This window comes from Carcharodon carcharias, chromosome 9 (assembly GCF_017639515.1).
Source record: "Carcharodon carcharias isolate sCarCar2 chromosome 9, sCarCar2.pri, whole genome shotgun sequence".
NCBI classification, from domain to species: Eukaryota; Metazoa; Chordata; class Chondrichthyes; order Lamniformes; family Lamnidae; genus Carcharodon; species Carcharodon carcharias.
The window spans coordinates 150,558,847-150,579,958 of record NC_054475.1 but is presented as its reverse complement, the minus strand read 5'-3'; the positions used below and the strand labels follow the sequence as shown (position 1 = coordinate 150,579,958).

At 43.3% G+C, this 21,112-nt stretch overlaps 2 protein-coding genes across 7 annotated transcripts in view; one reads left to right on the top strand and one right to left on the bottom strand.

Annotated features, from left to right (window-relative positions):
* Positions 1 to 8,427, bottom strand: part of col4a6 (collagen, type IV, alpha 6) — a 419,493-nt gene extending 411,066 nt beyond the window's left edge. For 3 of the 4 annotated variants that reach the window (XM_041194994.1, XM_041194996.1, XM_041194999.1), the window contains exons 1-3: positions 8,018 to 8,105; positions 7,781 to 7,915; positions 7,546 to 7,594 (exon numbers count right to left, since the gene is read on the bottom strand). In XM_041194994.1, the coding sequence (XP_041050928.1) occupies positions 7,546 to 7,594; positions 7,781 to 7,791 (60 nt within the window). In that variant the 5' untranslated portion in view covers positions 7,792 to 7,915; positions 8,018 to 8,105. Of the gene's footprint in view, positions 1 to 7,545; positions 7,595 to 7,780; positions 7,916 to 8,017; positions 8,106 to 8,360 lie in introns of those variants that run through there. The other variant, XM_041194995.1, reaches the window with a different exon arrangement.
* Positions 8,428 to 8,788: 361 nt separating this feature from the next.
* The window catches only part of col4a5 (collagen, type IV, alpha 5 (Alport syndrome)), a 375,390-nt gene continuing 363,066 nt past the window's right edge, over positions 8,789 to 21,112 (top strand). For 2 of the 3 annotated variants that reach the window (XM_041195248.1, XM_041195249.1), the window contains exon 1: positions 8,871 to 9,181. In XM_041195248.1, the coding sequence (XP_041051182.1) occupies positions 9,038 to 9,181 (144 nt within the window). In that variant the 5' untranslated portion in view covers positions 8,871 to 9,037. The other variant, XM_041195247.1, reaches the window with a different exon arrangement.

Here is a 21,112-nt window from a genome sequence, read left to right as displayed (position 1 = left end):
TTAAGTTAGCTGATATCAATGATGATGGCTGCAGATGTAGCCAGCATCAAGCATTTCTGGGTGAGGAAAAAAAAAGATATCAGCCAGGCTTCTCATTCTTTATCAATAACTCGTGAGTCCTGGTGGAAAGTGCATGTGTGGCTGTGAGAACAGGGTCAGATGAGCTGTGAAGCCCTCCATATTCATCATCAATCCTCAGGGCTGAGAATTTCTAGTGGGCGTGAACTGTTTTTACATCCTAACTATGCCACAGTCAGAGGGCTGTACCCGCAAGAGTGGACCATTGGTGGTGCAGAGCAAGCCTATGGTGCCTTTGCCTTGCCAAAGACTTCAGTATCATTGGCAATAACTGACTGAGGAGTGCAAGGTCTAGAGTCCAGAAGATCACTCATGATGCCTGGGCACTTCAAACCATACAAGTATATCCAACCTACCTCCACAATTTTTGGACTCCTCATCTTCATAGGTTCAGGCCCCACATTTGCTTGCATTGGTTAGGTATGCCAAATAGTTTTGAGACCAGTTGTGCCTAAGCTAATCATACATGAGGTCCTGACTAAGGGTTGGAGCATGGAAACTCTCAACATAGGGAATTCTGGCCCTGGGAACTTACAGTGCAGACTGACTTATCCATACTTTAGCTAAGTTCCCCCATTGGAGTTGCAGCAGGAGTACATCAGAAGAGATAATAATTTTCAGGCTCTCAGTGTCACGGTTCACATTTGAAGAACAGCCTCTCAGGTTTTTTTTATTTATTCGTTCATGGGATGTGGGCATCACTGGCTAGGCCAGCGTTTATTGCCCATCCCTAATTGCCCATAAGAAGGTGATGATGGGCAATTAGGGATGGGCAATAATTGCTGGCCTAGTCAGCGACGCCCACATCCCATGAATAAATATAGACAAAAAAACGGCGAGGTGCTCGAAGTCTGTCAGAAGCTATATGACTGAAACCAATCACAAATCAGCATAGTTAAGAGGTTAGGAGATATCTCAATGGTATACTATTTGCCCATACAAGTATATCAGATTAACCTAAACCAGATTTAATTCCTGCCAACAACACATCAATTGTTTTCTTTTCAAGTTTTCATTTCTGTTCTACTGTACAGACTCAATCTTTGTGACGAAAAGGAAGCTATGATTGGGTCTCAGTGTGATGTCTAACCATCCATAACATTCTAACATTCCACAGTAGTTTTCAAAGTGCTATTGTGTTTATAGATTTCTTGACTTGAAAGCATGTAGTTTAGAAGCAATTGAATTGAATGCCTTTGATATCTGGGTTGTCCTGGGTTGACTGATCTCAGCAAATGAGTGGCAGGAAAGGTGCTTCACCTGGTCTCAAACCTCCAGTCGAAGGAGGTGAAAAACATCAGCCAGGTTTCCTGATCTTCACTGATATCCGGTGAACCCTGCTAATGTGTGTGCATGTGTGTGTGTGCACGTGTACGCATGTGTGTGTGTGGACGTGTGTGCGTGCACGCGTGTGCATGTACGCATGCATGCTTGTGTGTACATGTGCACGTGTGTATGTGCACCATGTGTGCGTATATGCATGCGCATGCTTGTGTGTACACATGTGTGCATGTATGCATGTGCATGCACCTGTATGTGTGTATGCGTGTGCGCAGGCGTGTGCGTGCACATGTGTGTGCGTCATGTTGACCAGCACCAACGACATCATTGCTCAGTAAGAGTCACAACCTTCAGGCAGGGAGAAAAATCGCAGAAAACCGGTGTAGAATAAAACAACTTTGAGAGTTCTTCCAATCTCTCAGCGAATAAATCTATCATATAATGCAGCACTAAGTTGTAAAAGGAAGTTCTAGAATTTATTTCTTCCATCATTTGAATAACATTGAAGTAAATGGAAAAGAAAACCAGATGGAATGCAAAGTGGGCTGCCTATTGCTATTGCCTGTTTTGCCCTCCTGCCCAGGCTTAATTTATACACCTGTCCCTTCAAGCTGAAATTTATGTAAGCTATCTACATAAAACTTAAAAACTCTGAAACATGACAATATGAAAGGTCTTACAATTGCATGAACTTCCTAATAACTTTACCCATTATAAACTGCTCCATCCACATTCACAGAGTAAACTGCCTCAGCAAACTAGTCACACTGTAATTGCATCCTCCTTTTTTTCCCTTTATTCTTTCATGGAATGTAGATGTCACTGGCAAGGCCAGCATATGCTGCCCATCCCTAATTGCCCTTGAACCGAGTGCCTTGCCTCACATTGCTGTAGATCTGAAGACACATATAGGCGAGGCCAAGTAAGGACACTACTGACCCAGATGGGTTTTTGACCCATAATGGCTCCATGATCACTGTTACGGAGACGAGGGCCGGGACCTGCCACGAACCAGGCAGCACCCCAGCCAGAAGTCCACTGACTTACAGCAGGACCAGAAGATTGCGACAGTGGGCGGATGCTGAAAATCCTGCCCTAGCTTTTCAGTTCCAGATTATTACTTGAACCCACATTCCACTAGCTGCCGTGGTGGGATTTGAACCCTTGACCCTAGAACATTAGCCTGGCTTTCTGGATTACTAGTCCAGTGACATTGCTACTCCACCAGTCTCCCCCTGCAACTGGTAGTGCTGTAGTGCCTCCACTGGTGAGATTATGTAACTATAGCATGGCACAGGATTTTATAATGGAGGGGTATCTCTATAAGGACTTAAATTATTATTTTAATCGGGAGTCTGGAATATATCTGCAGTTTGGTCCAATTATCTCCACCCTCAATGTCTGCTTCACCCAAAAACTACACTTTGTCTTGACTCCCGCTGTGCAACAACACAGAAGATTGGCTAACATCTTAAAAAGGGAGCGATACTCAGTTTGATTTAATAATATTAACTAATTTTGATGTATATGACTTCTAAATAACAAATAGAGGTCCAGTTATTCAAATTGGTTACTGCATAAGTAATATTTCCTCAATGCTATTAGCCATTATTACATCTGATCAGATTTATTCCACGCTATCCTATTTATCTTTTTTTCTACTTGGGTATTTTTTACGATTTTTCCTTTTCCACCTTTTTTCATTTCCAACAATTTTCAGGCGAGAGGCATCTCTTCCTTGCATTTGCTGATGACCACCATGAAGGATATAAAAACAGTGATAAGTAACACAATCTGGCACTTTCTCTGACAATCTCTACAAGGCTATTCCCTTCCAACCCTGCCCTTAAAAGATTACCATGTGAAGGGAAACTGTAGCCCATTACTCAATGGGCAAGTTATACAGGCACACAGAAATTGCTGCACATCTGTGCCACCCAGAGTAGTTGGGTGCAGAATAGGTTCTGAATTTTGTCTGAAACTCCTCTGATGGCTCAGTTGCTAAAGGTATTGTTCAACTGAGCCAGACAGGCTAGAAGATCCTAGGTTTAATTATCAGTTCATGCTAAGTCAACTGATCTCACCCAAGGAGGCAGTGGTACAATGACCTCAGTGTCCCTCTATGTGGGAAGGAAAAATTTGGCAGGGTTTCCATTCCAGACTGAACATAAGGAATAGGAATAGGAGTAGGCTATTTGGCTCCTCAAGCCTACTCAACCATTTAATAAGGTCATAGCTGATCTGATTTCTGATCTTAATTCTACTTTCCCACCAGTAGCAACCCTCTCCCCCCCACACCCTTCACCACCCCCCCCAAACCTCTCATAATTGTTGACTCCCTTGTCGACGAAAAATCTGTCTAACTCAGTCTTGAATATATTCAATGACCCAGCTTTCATGCGCTTTAGGGTACCGACTCCAAAGATTAACGACCCTCTGAGAGAAGAAATTCCTCCTCATCGCCATCTTAAATGGAAGACCCCTTACTTTGAACCCTAGTTCTAGATTCCCCAACAAGGGGAGACATCCTCTCAGCATCCATTCTGTCAAGCCCCCTCAGAATTTTATATGTTTCAGTAAGATCACTTCTCATTCCTCTAAATTCCAATTGCTCTCCATTTGCACTTACTGGGCAAAGCTGTGAAGATTGAGCAAGGGCAAGAGCAGACATGGTGATGATGCTCCCTGCCCCAGTCAAATAGTTCACCAATACTCATTGTGTAGGCTCATCCATAATAAATGATTGCTTAGATGAGATACTAGTAATTATCCTGAACCCAGCAGTGGTCTATGCATTCAGTAGAGCAGGAAGAAGGGACAAACATTTTAAACAGGTATGAACCCAGAAATGAGATGATTACTTTTGAATCATTTTTAGTTTAACTTTGAAATATATGTTATTATGTGGTTGGTTGGAACTTTTGCTATTGGTAATATTGTGGATCAACACTGTATAGGATACTCACATAAAATAAGGCAGTCACCAATTAATCTAACAGGGAATTTGGGAAAAACTTCTCCACCCAAAGGGTGGTGAGAATGTGGAGCTTGTTACTTCATGGTGTGGTTAGCATAGAATCAGTTAAGGAGAAACTAGGTAAGGACATGAGGGGGAAAGAAGTAGAATAATATGCAGATAGATGAAGAAGGGCGGGAAGAGGCTTGTGTGGAGAATAAATAGTGTCATAGACCCATTGGGCTGAATAGTCTGTTTTAAGCTGTAAATTCTACATAACGAAGGCAATTGGGCTCACTGCTGATACTGAGATCCACACATATGGAAAATTATTTTTAAAGTGTATTGTAAAATAATTACAGATATGTGACAGCAAAGCTGCTTAAACCCATGTACAAATACAAAAGATCTTTTATCTTACAAGCCTGATATGTACAAGGTTATCCAGTTACATGCACTCTATCTTAATTAAAAAGTATTATTCCTGTCAAATATCTTTCACAGCAGCAACATTTTTCTTCTGTATAAGCTATAATCAGCTTGTCAAACTGTTCTTTATTTGCATTTTCTCACAAATGGCACATTCTATTTAGTCAGAGAGGTGCAACCCATGTAAGTGCATGTTAATGAGATACAATAATATCTTTAATGGGACCAATTTATATAGTATCAAAACATGCAAAATTCAGATACCATAAATTTTTTCTACATTCATGCAGATTCTTAATGTTTACACAAAAAATCTGACTATGAATAAATACCAGTACATTAAACCTGCCTCTATGTATAAATGTACTTCCTATTATTGGCTCGAGCCAAGCAGATCAGAAAAGTCATAACTGTAGTGAGGTGACAATTAGCTTTGATATCCTTCAGCTAATTGGGTAGATAAGGTGGTTAAGAAAGCATATGGATGCTTGCCTTTATTAGCCGAGGCATAGAATATAAAAGCAGGAGGGGTTATGATGGAACTGTATAAAGCATTATTTAGGCCACAGCTGGAGTACTGTGTGCAGTTCTGGTTGCCACACTATAGGAATGATGTGATTGCACTGGAGAGGGTGCAGAGAAGATTCACCAGGATGTTGCCTGGGCAGCAGCGTTTGAGCTATGAAGAGAGACTGAATAGGCTCAGGTTGTTTTCATTACAGCAGAGAAAGCTGAGGGGGGACTTGATAGAGGTATACAAAATTATGAGGGCATAGATAGGGTAGATAAGAAGAAATTTTTCCCCTTGGCGGAGGTTTCAATAACTAAGGGACATAGATTTAAGGTAAGGGGCAGGAGGTTTAGAGGGGATTTGAGGAACACATTTTTCACCCAGAGGATGGTTGGAATCTGGAACACACTGCCTGAAGGGTTGGTAGAGGCAGGAACCCTCACAACATTTAAGAAGTATTTAGATGAGCACTTGAAAAGCCATAGTTTACAAGGCTATGGGCCAAGTGCTGGAAAATGGGATTAGAATAGATAGATGATTGAGAGCCGGCACAGACACGATGGGCTGAAGAGTCTGTTTCAATGCTTTATAACTCTATGACTCTATGAAATCAAACATCATGCCCATTACTCCTGATTGCTATCCAGTGACCTCACTGGAAACGACACCTGATTATCAAATTAGCTGGCACCATTCATCACCTAGACTCACAGTCAAACATCAATCATTTGGGCAAAGTACTGGATGGCAGCCTGTGCCTATGTAAGTACCTCAACACAATCAGCACCTTCAGGAAAAGAGTGACAAAAAAACAGCTTTCTACTATATTTTAGAGTTTGGCATATTAAAGACTTACTGGTTTTTACTCCACTTGATACTTGAATTAGTTGATACATGTAAAGAACTGTTATTTTGACAGTTTATTACCATGACAAACATATTCTGGGAAATAATTCTGCCGTCAATACACATAATGCGTTACAGTTGGAAGTATGCATTAATCACATATTAATAGTTTACAAGGCTCCTGGTGGCTCAGTTGGCTGAAATGTGAAACTGAGCCATGCAGACCAGGTCCAGGATCTATCGCTGGGCAGGCTGATCTCAATAGGATAAAGTGCTAGCACACTACCATTGGCATAACACCTGGTCTATAGGCAGGGGAAGTCAGTCAGGGGTCAGATACCTGTAACCTATGCTGAAAAGTGTAAAATTGAGTGTGTTACATTGGTCGTGACAGACAATATGTGCACAGTTTTGTATTCATTTATCCATGTTTCCACAAGCACTTTATGTTTCAGTGGGGAAGTGATAGCTACATGATTGGTGGTTGTGGTGATGTTTTTGTCCCAATTAAAGATTGCATGTATCACCATGCAATTATACTGCTTTCTCAAAGCAGAGTTCTATCAATTGCTGACAAGAAGCACAGAATGTTAGTCCAGAGAGTATGTCCTGTATAAAGCACTCATTATAGGTTACATACAGGTGAGTATTGGACGAGGTTTTTGTTCATTTGGGGATTTCCCTGCATAGCAATCAGGACTCTTACAACACAAATACATTTTAACAATGTATATAACCCTGGATTTTAACTAAATGTGATTTTGAAACTCAATTGTTCTTGCAGCATGTTGCAAATGGGCTCAGCAACTAACTTGGTACTCAGTTCAACCTGTGGCTTCTCAATAGAAAACTAAATCCTTCAGCGTTTTGCATTGAACATTTTAACGAAGGCTTGTAGGTTCCCATTGCTACAATTAGAGGGTCAAATCAAGTGACAACTTCTAATTTAACGTGGTATACGTTAGTTACAGGCTTAAAGAGCAAAATCTCACTTACAGCACTCTTCTGATAAGCTTCAGTCAGCACGTTGATGCTGAGGTACACGATTCGCGTTTAACATGCAACGATTCTTTTAAAAAGACACTAAAAAAAGTCATGCTTAATTTGCTTTATCTTGATCAAGCCATAGTCCTTCGCTTACGATTTTAAAAATGTTTGTTGCCTCTTTAAAAAAAAACACGAACTTGTAACTACAGTTAAGAATGCCCTAATAGCGGCTGGCTGCTGTGGACGAGATATTCGACAGCAGCTCACGGACACAAATAGCACCAACAATCACATCGCCTTTGAAACTCAAGTTACACCAACTCATTGAAGAGAAACGTTTACATGTTTGCAAGATTACGCACTTCCACGGTACCCGATTGCAGAAATAAGGACAATTTGCAGTTGAACAATTCATCATGGGGATTACAATAACACACCTTCCTCCCCAGAAACTTACCGCTTGGACAAGATCAGCAACCAACCAGCCCACGACAAGAAGCAGGATCCTGAAAAAAAAGTTTACAAAAAAGGTATTGAAAACTCCAGTCTGCACCGCCAGAAGGTGCATCAAGAACAGACAAGGGCTCGTCTAACAGTTACAAATCAGGTCGCGGTTAATGCTGCAGTGTTACACTGCTCTTAGGTAAAATCTTACACAATGTTCGCTCCAACGCTGGGAACTTTTCACTTACCAATTGCTCATCTTGACGGGTTTGTTTTGCTACAAATCGCAGTATGGGGGGATTTCAGAGATGTCTATTGACCTCTTTTAAGCGGTCGAATTGTGTTACTCCGGCCATTGAAAGATCACGATTCTACCTCAGCGTCTTCGGGGAGAAAGGAGAGAGAGAGAGAGTGTGTGTGAGAAAATTTGAAATGCCAGACTATTAAACAAGAGAACAGCCGTTGCGTTAAAAAAAAAACACTACCTTGTGCTTAATAAAGACAAGGTGCAGGCGGATTTGCGAGTTGAAGAAAGGATAATCCTAGCACCCTGCCTCCAGCCCTGTTTCTCCCCGCTCCTCCAGTACTCTCCATGCAAGCCGGGGATAGGTGCGATGGGGAAGGGGAGGAGTTTCCATAGTCGCTCAAACTTTTGGAAAGTAAACCCCACGCAAATACAATCCCCTCTCCCAATTCATAACAGATAATACAGACTTCACACACACACACACACACAAAGACACAAGTGCGCTTCGGAGCATTAGGATCAGCCCATCAGGCTGTACAAATGGAGAAGAAGCGATGCTACGATAAATGAAACATACTCACTCTTCGCTCCTTTTATCATTAGCAACGAAGTATTTTCTCTAATCCACGCAGTGTACAGCAAGGTCTTTCAATCCCTTGCAAGCGCAGTTGCGTTCTCTTTGACACACCAGCTAAAGTAAAATAGTTCCTCAAAGAGCGTTTGCCAAACTTTCCACACCCCCCTCTTAAAAAGAATAAAGTTGTGCCAAGAGGAAACAATAGAAAGGGGGGGGCGGGTAGGAAATGGAGGGGGGGAGGGGGGTGGGAGATGGAGTGGGGGGGTGGTAGGAGATGAAGGGGGGAGGGGGGTAGGAGATGAAGGGGGACAGTGGCGGGGGGCGTGGCTAATGCTCCATTCGCCTTTTGGAGGTGATTTGTTGCTCTCGACTCCCCCACCCGCCCCCTTTTCCACCATCTACACCTTTTTTTTCATCCCCCTGCGAAGTGGTACGAAGTGTAGGAAGTAGTTCTGACTGGATTGTGGAGATCAGAGGAGAGCGAGGAGTTTGGCTTACAGATAGAGGGGTGAGAGAGAGAGTGGTTGATTGTAGCTGCTTACTGCATCCTCTCTCTTACACACACACATACACACACAGAGGTTATGGTAGCACATTCTCAGCAGATTCCTTGCCAGCTCTCTCTCTTTAAAGTATATTATTCCTTCTCTCCTTTTCTATTTCCGAATAGAACATGTGTGGATGTGCAGTTGCAGTCAGTTGATCAGCCCCCAAGTCGAGAGCCGGGAAATGAAGCTTGCAAAGTTCACCTTCGACCAACTTGCTGCTCGGATCTTCTGGTTGCTATCGGTGCTAACAGTTTTGGTGCAGAACTCCGAGGCAGCGGTGAGTACTGCATTTTAACATGTTCTTTCAGATTCTTTTATCTGGGGTTTATTTGTTTGTTTTTTTTGTTATTAAAAACTCCCGAAACCGTGCGTGAAATATTCAATACAGAGAAGCAGCAGAATGCGCCGGGGAGGGAAAGTTGTTTTAAAAATTAAAAATAACTGCAGTGGCAGATTTGTAGTCGCTATTTTTGTTCCGTGCTATTAAAGATGTTTGAGGGTTGCTTTTAGAATGCGAGACCGGTATTGACAAGGAGTTAGCAGTGATTTGTCTTTCTGGAAGCGAAATGCAACTCCCAGGCGGCTCTGAAGCATTCCCTGAAGAACGTTAATGTTCCTGTCTACTTGTAGCAACATGTAACGGTGGATATGATCTGACTACCTGCATTATCAGTCGGCTAGCTTTCAGGGAGAAGTTGGCATTCTCTCCACCTTCACCCCCCCCCCCCCCCCCCCACACACACACACACACACACACACACACACACACTTCAAAGTGCAAGTGTGTGGATTTTCCTGCAAAACCATAAATCCTCCCAATAGAGTGTGTTGGGGAGGGGGGAGAGAGTGAGAGAGTTCACTTAGACGTTAAGGGGAAATTTAACCACTACACTTACATTTTGTGAGCGTTACCTGCAGTGCTTTGTCAGAAAAAAAAGGTTTTCGAATAAGGTACGATTGACAAAAGACGCCTCATCTGTTTCCGTACTGGCCTCGGCTCTGCGGGATGTGCCTACTCCCCGTGTAAGCACATTGAATTCTGTGGAGCGAGATATTTACCGCTTGTTCTTCATAATTCCAATAGCAACACCAAAAACTTGCATTTATATAGCGCCTTTTCCATGTAGTAGATGCACCCAGAACGTTTCCCAGTAATGTTATCAAACACAATTTGACACTGAGAACCACATGGGGAGGCGTGAGGACAGATGACCAAAGCATGATCGAAGAGGTAGGTTTTAAGGAGCATCTTGAAGAGATGGGGAAGTGGCAGGATTTAGGGAGCGAATTCAGGGGCTTGAAGCCTTGGCAGCTGAAGGCGCAGCCACCATTGGTGGAGTGAGTAAAATCGAGGATGCTCAAGAGTGTAGGATTGGAGGAGCCGAGAAATCTTGGAGGAGGTTACCGAGGTGGGGAAGGGCGAGGCCATGGAGGAATTTGAAAGCAAGATGAGAATTTTCAAATTCAGGCATTGCTGGACAATGTAGTTCAGCAGACAGGGATAGTGGGTGACTGGGACTTAATGTGGCTTAGGGCACAACCAACAAAGTTTTGGATTTGGATAATCTCAAGTTTACTGATGGGAGACCAGCTGGCAGTGCATTGGAATAGTCAAATCTCGGGTAACAAATGCATGGAGAAAGGTTTCAGCAACAGTGGCAGGGGTGGGGTCGGATGGTGTTAAGGAGAAATAGGTGGTCTCAGTGATACAGTAGTGCAGATATATAGTCGGGAGCTCATCTTACACTCAGAAAGGACACCTTAGTTGAAAACAGTGGCTCAGCCCCACAGACAGTTGCCAGGAAGAGAGAGATAAAGTCAGTGGCTAGGAAACGGTGTTTGTGGCAGGGACAAGAGACGATGGCTTCAGCCTTCCTGTTATTGGAGAAAATTTATGCTTATTCAGCACTGGATGTCGGACAAGCAATCTGACAATGTAGAGACAGTGGAGGGGCTGAGAGAGGTGATGGAGACAGAGAGCTGCGTGTCATCAGGCATACATTTGGAACCTGACCATGTCACTGCCCTTTGTTCCATCTGCAGTGTTTTCACTCCTATCACATTCCCCCAGAACTCGGTATTGCCTTGTGTGAACTTGCCATTGACCAGCATATTAATAGCGATAAATAGAGTCCTTTTTTTTATACCAGGACATTTTGCCAGTACAGGTAAAGCATGAAGCATCCCTGACATCAACCAGCTCACCAATACTTTCAATTTCATCTGTTGGGTGGGAATTGGAGTGTTTTTTAAGCTAAACCTGCAGAATTTTTTTAAAATGTAACAAATTGACCGTGTATCTCAAGTGTGAAGGGTTGCATCAATACGCTTGTCAGTCCTGGGTGCTGCTAAGTGTGTTTCCTTTTTAACTTCAGGTTACATGGCTGGGGGACAGGGTGCAGTAAAAATGCTCTGAATGCAACAAGGTGAAACCAGCCTTCGTGTAGATGTGCTCTGATTTTTTCCTTTCTTATATATGCAGTCAATGCTCACTCGTTATGCACTTTCAACCATTTTGTTTCAGTATGTGTTTGGGAGCCGGGGTGGTGTTCCCACCAGCTGAGAAGTTGATAATACACAATTAGAGTATTAATATCTTTTGGGATTCCTTTAGTTTGTTTCCATTGCAAATCTATGCCTTCTTGCTATCTGAACTCCTGGTTCCTTGTGGTTATCTTTTAACTTCTGCAACAGGGTTGCAATTGTTCAGAAGTCACTTGTGGGATCATTTTGAAGTAGTTAAGTTTGTAGTTTGATTGTGGAGGAAAGAGAGGGAAAGAAGGAAAATAGTCCATATACGAAGAGGAGCTAAACAGTCCTTCAGTTAAAAGAGGCAGTGTTCTAGCCATCAGTGCTTGCAGAGAAAAGGACCAGTGACTGTTAAGAGTCTACTTGACCTACTTAGGATATTGTTACCAGTACATTGTAGGAACAATCACACTTAAATTCATGCACATTAAAATTGTGTAACTTTCATCTTGTGTGATGCTCTTAATTCATCACCTGAAATTGTTCTCACCACTATCACCAGGCATGACAGACCTGGTACTTTAACTTAATGTTATCCAAGAGCAATAACTTGCACTTGTAAAGTGCATTAATCATCATAAAATGTCCTAAGGCATTTCACGGGAGTGTAACCAGACAAAAGAAAACTAGGACCAAACCAAAGAAAATGACATTAGTTTACGTGACCAAACGCTTGATCGGGTAGATGTTAAGGAGCACTGGGGAGGCAGTGGCATAGTTGTGTTGTCACTGGCTAGTATTCCAGAGACCCAGGGTAATGCTCTGAGGACCTGGATTCAAATCCCATCACGACAGATGGTGAAATTTGAGTCCAAGGGCAATTAGGGATGGGCAATAAGTGCTGGCCTAGCCAGTGATGCCCACATACCATGGATGAATAAATGATTTTAATGGAGGAAAGACAGGTGGAATGTCAGATGTCTTGGGGTGTCAACTCAGTGGGTAGCACTCTCACTGATCAGTCAAAAGGATGTGGGTTCAAGTCCCACACCAGGACTTGACATTCCAGTGTAATAGTAAGGGAGTACTGCACTTTCGAAGGTGATGTCTCTCAGATGAAACATTAAATCAAGGATCCGTCTACCTTGTCAGGTAGATTCAAAGGATCCTGTGGCACTATTTTGAAGAAGAACAGTGGAGTTATCCCTGGTGTCCTGGCCCATATTTATCCCTTGATCAACATCACACAAAATAAAATCTGATCCTTATCATATTGCTGTTTGTGGGGCTTGCAGTGCGCAAATAAGCTGTTGTGTTTCCTACCTTACAACAGTCACCAGAATTCAAAGATGCTTCTTCATTGGCTGTAAAGCATTTTTGGATATCTTGAGGTCATGAAAGGCACTATATATATGAAAGTCTTTCTCTTTGCAGACATGCAATGAGGTATGGGGAAGAGATTTCAGAGCATAGGTCCCAGACAACTGAAGGTATGGCTGCCACTGGTGGAGTGAAAGGAGTGGAGTGGACGAGAGGCCAGAGTTGGAGGAATGCTGACTTCTTGGAGAGTTGTAGGAATGTCGCAGACTACAGAAAGAGGGAGGGGTGAGGCCATGGAGGGATTTGAAAACAATGATGAGAATTTAACTTTGTGGCATTGGTAGTGTAGCTCAGTGAACACAGGGGCAAAGTGATGAATGGAACTAGTCGCAAGGGAGCAGGGTTTTGGGTGATGGTTTCAGCAACACATGGGCTGAAGCAGGGTCAGAGATGGGCAATAATATGGAGTTGGAATTAAGCAGTCTTTGTGATAGAGAGCATAACGGGTCAGAAGCTCAGCTCCGGGTGAGAAAGGATGATTAAACCTCATATGTCAAGGATGGAATTGGTGGTTAAGGAATGAAGTTTGTGGCGGGGACCAAAGACAATGATTGAAATCTTCCTATTGTTTAATTGGAGGAAGTTTTGGTTAGATGTCAGCAGAGGCAGTGGGGGGAGTGAGGGAGGTGATGGTGTCCTAGAGCTGGGTTTCATCAGGTTACATGTGGTACTTGATGCTATATCTTTGTATGATGCACCATCATCACAAGATGAAGCATGAGAAATCTCGAAAAACTATTTTCAGATACTGCTCAACTTTGAAAGGACAAAAATATACATTTGTACTAGTGGTTGATTGTCTACAATTATTAGTGCTAAAAGTTTGCATGTGCGCTATTACATTTCACAATCCTAGGAACAATTCTACAATCTTCTCAGAACTATGTCCAGAGCTATCCTAGCTTTGTGTTCTCTTTGAACTGAACTGGATGACCAACCAATGACAATTTCATATCAATGTAATATTGGTTAGTAAGCTTATTTGGGTACCCAATGCCTTCTGAGTACCATAGAGCAAGAATTTGGCATTTATTTTTCTCCCTTTCCAGATGACGTTAACTTTTGTTGTGGTATGGTTGCGTGGGAACTTCAGTAGCTTGCTTAAGTGTCCACTCTTCTTATATGAGCTTAGATGGAAAGACTTTTCAAACATGGGGACCTCAACGCCAAAGCCAAACTGAACCATAACTGATGTCCACAGATGTAGACTTTCCAGTAGATGTGTATCAGAATCATGGAATCTTTACAGTGCAGAACGGGGCCATTTGGCCCATCAAGTATGCACTGGCTCTCTGAAAGAGCATTCTACCTAGTCCCACTCCCTTGCCTTATCGCCGTAACCTTGCACATTCTAAAGAAAGGAATATTTGTAGGAATATATATTGTACATATATTGTGCTTTTCATGCCTTAAGGACATCCCAACAAACTTTTCAGCCAATGAAATAGTTTTGAAACATATTTACTGCTATAATGTAGAAAACATGGCAGCCAATTTGTACACAGCAAGGTCCTACAAACAGCAATGTGATAAAGCTCAGATGACCTGTTTTTGTGGTGTCGGTTGAGGGATAAATATTAAGCAGGACATTGGGGAGAATGCACCTGTTCTTCTTCTAAACAATGACATGGGATCCTCTACTTCCATTTTAGAGGACAGGCAGGGCCTCAGAGGATGGCATCTCTGACAGTGCTGCACTCCCTCAGTATTTGTCAGCCTGGTAGCCATGTTCGCAAAAAGGCTGACTGTCTTTGTGTGCTTTTAGTTTAGTTAATTACAGATTTTCTCTCTTAGTTGTTCCTCCCTATTCAGCAGGTTCCGAACCACTGAGCTAATCTCACAGTTGCTGGTTGTCCTCAGGCACTTTGACCAAGGTATCCTTCCTCTGCAGTGAGCCTATACACAGGATGGCAGCAAGCTATTCAACTGTAGGGGCATGATAGCCAGGAAGGCCTGCCAAATTAATTGATTGCCCACTTTAGGGCCTCAATTGGCGGCTGGTTCTCCACCTGTCACCCTCCTGTCTGATTAAGTTCGCTCACGCCACCATACTCACCATGTGGAGGCATTAACTATCATACACATGCGCGCACACATACACACAAAAATGTTTTTCAACACAGAACCATCGGTTAATTAACAAGAACACTGGTTGTTCTACCCACCCACCTCCCCGCAATGACCAACATACAGTAAGGCCCAATGTAATGCGCTAACCACTGAGCTCAGTTAACTGGGCATAATCTGCACGATTGGGCCCGAGACTTTCCAGATTTGTGTGATGTCAAGTTGGCGACGTACTCTAAAGCAATGGAACCATAAAGCCTCTTTTTTTTCCGCCCAATGAATTGCTATTTTGATGCCCTACAAGAAAAATATTACTAATTATTTGTTACATCACTGCATTTAGGAACTGTGCATACATTGCATGTTTTTCAAACTAAAAATGCACTCATGTACCTTTCTCAAGCGTGGACTTTTAATTGTGGGTATGAATGGGGCAAAAGATACATTGGTTTCATAACTTGGATCTAGCAATTTCTAAAATTTGAACTGGTTACTTCAGCAACAAAATCATTTCATTTATCCCTCTCTGATATTACTGGTCTGGCTGATTTTGTATTTGATTTTTTTTAATATGCAAGGGATGTTTCTGGTAGCAGCTTTCATTTCAGGCTTTGCTTAATCGAAGATTGTTTAAACATTTCTAGAGTTCATTGTTACATTAATTGGCTGCTCTGGGCAGTTTGAGACCCCTTATGCAGTTCCTCCGTTTGGCTACCTGCAGACCCAGTTATTGGGAAGAAATGCTATTGGCCGACAGAAGGTACAGAAGTGAATAGCTCCACTGATTCCAGATATCAGGAATCATAAACTACAAGGGAGGGAGTTCTCTTTGGCACGGGTGGGGAGGCTTTGAGGTGAACTAATTGAAGTGTTCTGGAATTATGAATAAGAACTGGCAGAGTTGATATAAGAACTTTACTCATAATGGATAAAGGCTCTAAAAATCAGGGACCCAAGTTAAAATTAAGGTTGTGGTTGGGCAGTGCTGATCAGGAGCAAATGAAACTGCAAGGACGAAAGAAAACCCCAAGTGCAGCTTTCCCAATGGTTGAGGAAACATCAATTGTCTGCCCTCAGGGTTGGCAATTGGAAATGCGTGTGCAAGCATATGCGAGCGTGCACATGCGCCACCCTTGGCAAAAATCGCATAAAACCTAGGCAAATTCAAACAAACAAAAACCTGCATGGTAAGTACCAAGTCAAAGAAAACATGCCTGGAAGAGCTTGCTGTGCTTAACTGCTCAGGGAAATAAAATTAACAATACTATTGATGTGACTCCAATTCTGGTTTCTTGCACGTTCCCGGTTTTCATCAGTTCACTATTGGTGGTCGTGCCTCCAGGTGCTTAGGCCCGAAGCTCTGGAATTCTATCCCTGAACGTCTTTAACTCTTGTCCTCCTGTACGGTACTCCTTAAAATCTACCTTTTTGGTCAAGCTTTAGTCACCTAACCAACTGTCCCCTTATGTGATTCAGTGTCCACTTTGGTTTGAGAATGTTCTTGTGAAATGTTTTAAGATGTTTTAGGCTTCATAAATATCTCCATCGTCAATGATGGGGTAGATTAGCACATCAGTGCAAAGGACAAGGCTGAAGCATTTGCTACAATCTTCAGCCAGAAGTGCCGAGTGGATGATGTATCTTGGCCTCCCTCAGAGGTCCCCAGCATCTCAGACATCAGTCCTCAGCCAATTCAATTCACTTCACGTGATATCAAGAAACAGCTGAAGGCACTGGATGCTGCAAAGGCTATGGGCCCCGACAATATTCCCGCAATAGTACTGAAGACTTGTGCTCCAGAACTTGCTGTTCCCCTAGCCAAGCTGTTCCAGTGCAGGTACAACACTGGCATCTACCAAGCTGGAAAAATTGCCCAGGTATATCCTGTGCACGAGAAGCAGGACAAATCCAATCCAGCCAATTACCGCCCCATCAGTCTGCTCGCGATCATCAGTAAAGTAATAGAAGGGGTCATCAACAGTGCTATCAAGCGGCACTTGGTTAGCAATAACCTGCTCACTGACACCCAGTTTGGGTTCTGCCAGGGCCACTCAGCTCCAGACCTTATTACACCCTTGGTTCAAACATGGATAAAAGAGCTGAACTCCCGAGGTGAGGTGAGAGTGACTGCCCTTGACATCAAGGCCACACTTGACCAAGTGTGACATCAAGGAGCCCTAGCAAAACTGGAGTCAATGGGAATCGGGGAAAACTTTCCACTGGTTAGAGCCATACCAAGCACAAAGGTTGTGGTTACTGGAGGTCAGTCATCTCAGCTCCAGGACATCACTGCAGGAGTTCCTCAGGGAAATGTCCAAGGCCCAACCATCTTCAGCTGCTTCATCAATGGCCTGCCTTCCATCACAAGGTCAGAAGTAGGGATGTTCGCTGATGATTGCACATTGTTCAGCACCATTCACGACTCCTCAGATATTGAAGCAGTCCATGTCCAAATGCAGCAAGGCCTGGACAATATCCAGGCTTGGGCTGACAAGTGGTAAGTAACATTCGTGCCAACAAGTGCCAGGCAATGACCATCTCCAACAAGAGAGAATCTAACCATTGCCCCTTGATGTTCAATGGCATTACCATCACTGAATCCCCCACTATCAATAGCCTGGGGTTTACCATTGACCAGAAACTGAACTGGACTAGCCATATAAATATTGCGGCTGCAAGAGCAGGTCAGAGGCTAGGAATCCTGTGATGAGTAATCCATCTCCTGATTCCCCAAAGCCTGTTCACCATCTACAAGGCACAAGTCAGGAGTGTGATGGAATGCTCCCTAATTGCCTGGATGAGTGCAGCTCCCACAACACTCAAGAAGCTTGACACCATCTTGGAAAAAGCAGCCCGCTTGATTGGAGCCACATCCACAAACATTCACTCCACCACTGACGAACTGTAGCAGCAGTGTGTACCATCTACAAGATGCACTGCAGGAATTCACCAAAGTTCCTTAGACAGCATCTTCCAAACCCATGACCACCACCATCTAGAAGGACAGGGGCAGCAGATAGATGGGAACACCACCACCTGGAAGTTCCCCTCCAAGTCACTCACGATCCTGACTTGGAAATACATCGCCGTTCCTTCACTGTCGCTGGGTCAAAATCCTGGAACTCCCTCCCTAACAGCACAGTGGGTGTACCTACACCATATGGACTGTAGTGGTTCAAAAAGGCAGCTCACCACCACCTTCCCAAGGACAACTAGGGATGGGCAATAAATGCTGGCCCAGCCAGTGAAGCCCACATCCCATGAATGGATACAAAAGAATGTTTAGATTAAAGGTGCTGTAAGTTGTTGTTGCTTTTGATCATTGAAACATGCTGCACTTTAGTATCTGGTAATTTTAATTCAACCGTCTCACACTGTTTGATTCAGCTTTCATCTTGTCAATGTTCAAACAAATATGCAAATAGCTGAAAATAAAAACAGAAAATTCCAGAAATAGACAACAGGCCTGGCAGTATCTGCAGAGGGGAAAATGGAGTTGATGCTTAGGTCTGTGGCCTATCATCAGAACTGGAAAGAGTTAGGGAAGTAACTTTTAAGCAAGTTCAGGGGTAGTGGATGGTTGGTGGGCCTATGGGAGAAAAAATGGCAGTGCCTGTGGCTGAGTGGAAGGAAGATGAGATTACGTGACAAAAGAGATGGTGTAGGGCAAAAAGGAACTGAAGTCTAGAGGAGGTGTTGTAAGTGGGAAAAACAGAATCATCACTAACAGTAGACATGCAAAAATAATAAAATACTGTTAAAGAAATTGTTGAACTCAACCTTCAGCCCAGAAAGCTGTTAAGTGCCCAATCAAAGGTGAGTTCTTCAAGCTTGCATTGAGCTTAAATAGAACATTATAGGAGCCTTGAGGACTGAAAGATCAGAGAGAATGGGGTGGATAATTTAAAATGGCAGGTGACCTGAAACTTGGGTTCACACTTATGGACTGAGCCGAGGTGTTCCCCAAAGCATTCATCCAATCTGTATTTGGCCTTCCCAGAGTAGAGGATACTGCAAGGTGAGCAGCGAATACAGTGTACTAAATTCAAAGAGGTATAAGTGTGGAATTTAATCTTGGCGGCGGGGGTCTTGTCCACCAGTTGGAGAACTAATGGAAATCCTATGTCACCTCTATTGGGGAAGGTCCAATGGAATTAATTGCCTGTCTGGCACTTAGCTGGCCAGCCTCAGGCCTTCTGCAGGATTGAGGACCCTGGGACCCAACAAGAGCTGCTGGCTGTGGTGCTAAAGCAGTGACTGCTATCAGTAAAGTACCCAGGTTGAGGCTTAGGATTGCTGAGGCATCCAGGCCAATGGTGAGCGGGGGCAGTATGGGTGTCGCAGGGAAGAGATCATCACCTGGGTGGGAAGGAGGGTCGTAAGAAAGGGCAGGAGTTGGCTTTCAGCAGGTTCCCTCACTCCCTTCCTGATACTGGGTCCCTTGATCAGGCTCTGAGTGCCTCCGCGAGGACCACACTCACCACCCTCTTTGAAACTGAATGCAGACATGACAGGATTCGCTAGTTGATCTCTCCTCATGGCGAGTCCCCTGCCTGCCACTAATTGAATACCAGCAGCAGCAGGATAAGGCCTTCCAGTGGTCATTAATTACCCAATAAAGGCTTCATTTAGCATCGAGGCAAAAATGGCCATCCATGAGCCTCCCTGCTCCCTAGCCTTAATTAGAGTAGAGAGGGGGAGTTGGCAGGGTATCCACCCCACACCCTTTGCCCAACCAAATGCCCCGCCCCCACCTCCAAACTCATCTCTGGGGTTTGGGGGGGTGGGGTGGCGGGTGTATTAAATTCCACCCACTGTTTTGCCTGGAAGGAATTTTTGGGACCTTGGAAGGTGAGGAGGGAGGAATTAAAAGAGGAGTTGTTGCATCTCCTGAGCCTGCATGGGAACATGCCGTAAGAAAGGGGGTGATGGGAAGCAGACCAGGCTGTGGAGGAGGGAACAGTCCTGTCCGAATGCTGAAAGGGAAGGTGGGTAGGGTAATCTGATCTACTCATTTATGACCTACTGTGGCGTTGGCCAATAAAAATCTGTACCTAGCCGCAGATGTGGGTATGGCGATGCTGTTTTAGCCAAATGCACCAGGTTTAATGGAAAATGGTTTGCTTAAGCTCAGACAATACCCGTAAATGTACTTCATGTGTGTATATATTCTTAACAAACATCTCCCAACATTGAGTAACATAGGAATGGTGTCAATTACTCATTTTACATTTACGAATCATAATGCAATTATCCTCATCTGGATTCCTAATTAGGCATATCTCTAGTGGCCAATATATTGGACAACATGGCCTAGCCAATAAAGGCACAAGCAGATATAGGACTAAGTCATTCAGACCAGAAGGTCAAAATTATTCCTTGAAATGTACTTATCCACTGATCCATCACAAGACTTCAGACTTCTCATGGATGTGAGAAATCAGCAAGCTAAGTTTACAGTTCCAACCTTGAAATAAGCAACTTCTGGAAACAAAATACTGATTGAATTAACGTGTAGAAAATGGACATGAGAATCTTTTAAAATGTTACTTCATCACTACAGAAGTAAAATTATTTGATACCAATTACTTTTTGTCACCAAGCGTTGAAATCTGTTTTCATTACATTTATTTTAGCGTGAGTAAACAGGAACTTTTTGCATTAGCTTCAACCTTTTGGTGCGGCTTGGAAGTTTATTGTGAGGATCTGTGCTCAGGTATTTGCTCATTGCAGTCTGGGACCTTCATTATTTAAGATAGTTTATCCAAATTCAGAAACATTCAAAGGAGAAGCCGTGATCATCGCCCCCACCACCCCACCCATCCTTTCTGTCTGCATTATCATGCCTGGAGTCATAAGGGTCTTGTTCTGACTTGATGCAAACAAGCATCTATCTTGTTTTTTAATGGTAATGGTGACATCCATGTCTGCTTTTCTTCTGTTCAGACCTGATAGTACATCATTTCCCTTGCTGATCATTTGAAGATCTTGCTCACTGTAAATACCAATGTGAAGGCATTCTCAATGGGTTGTTGAGCATGCATTGGAATTGACTATAACAAAAGAAATGTTTGTTGGAGTTACAATTAAATGTCCCTTTCATCTCTACCTTCATGAACCTTGAGATGAAAAGGGAAGACCCTCTTTACCCCAAGCATTTGGTAATCCTATTTGTATAGCATGAAGCAATTGTTTGAGTTCTGCGGCTGTCATTTGATATGAATGCAATATTTATGAGAGGGTATTTCCTCCTTTTCTATTTACACAGACACTGGCACCCTCCAGTGCTTTA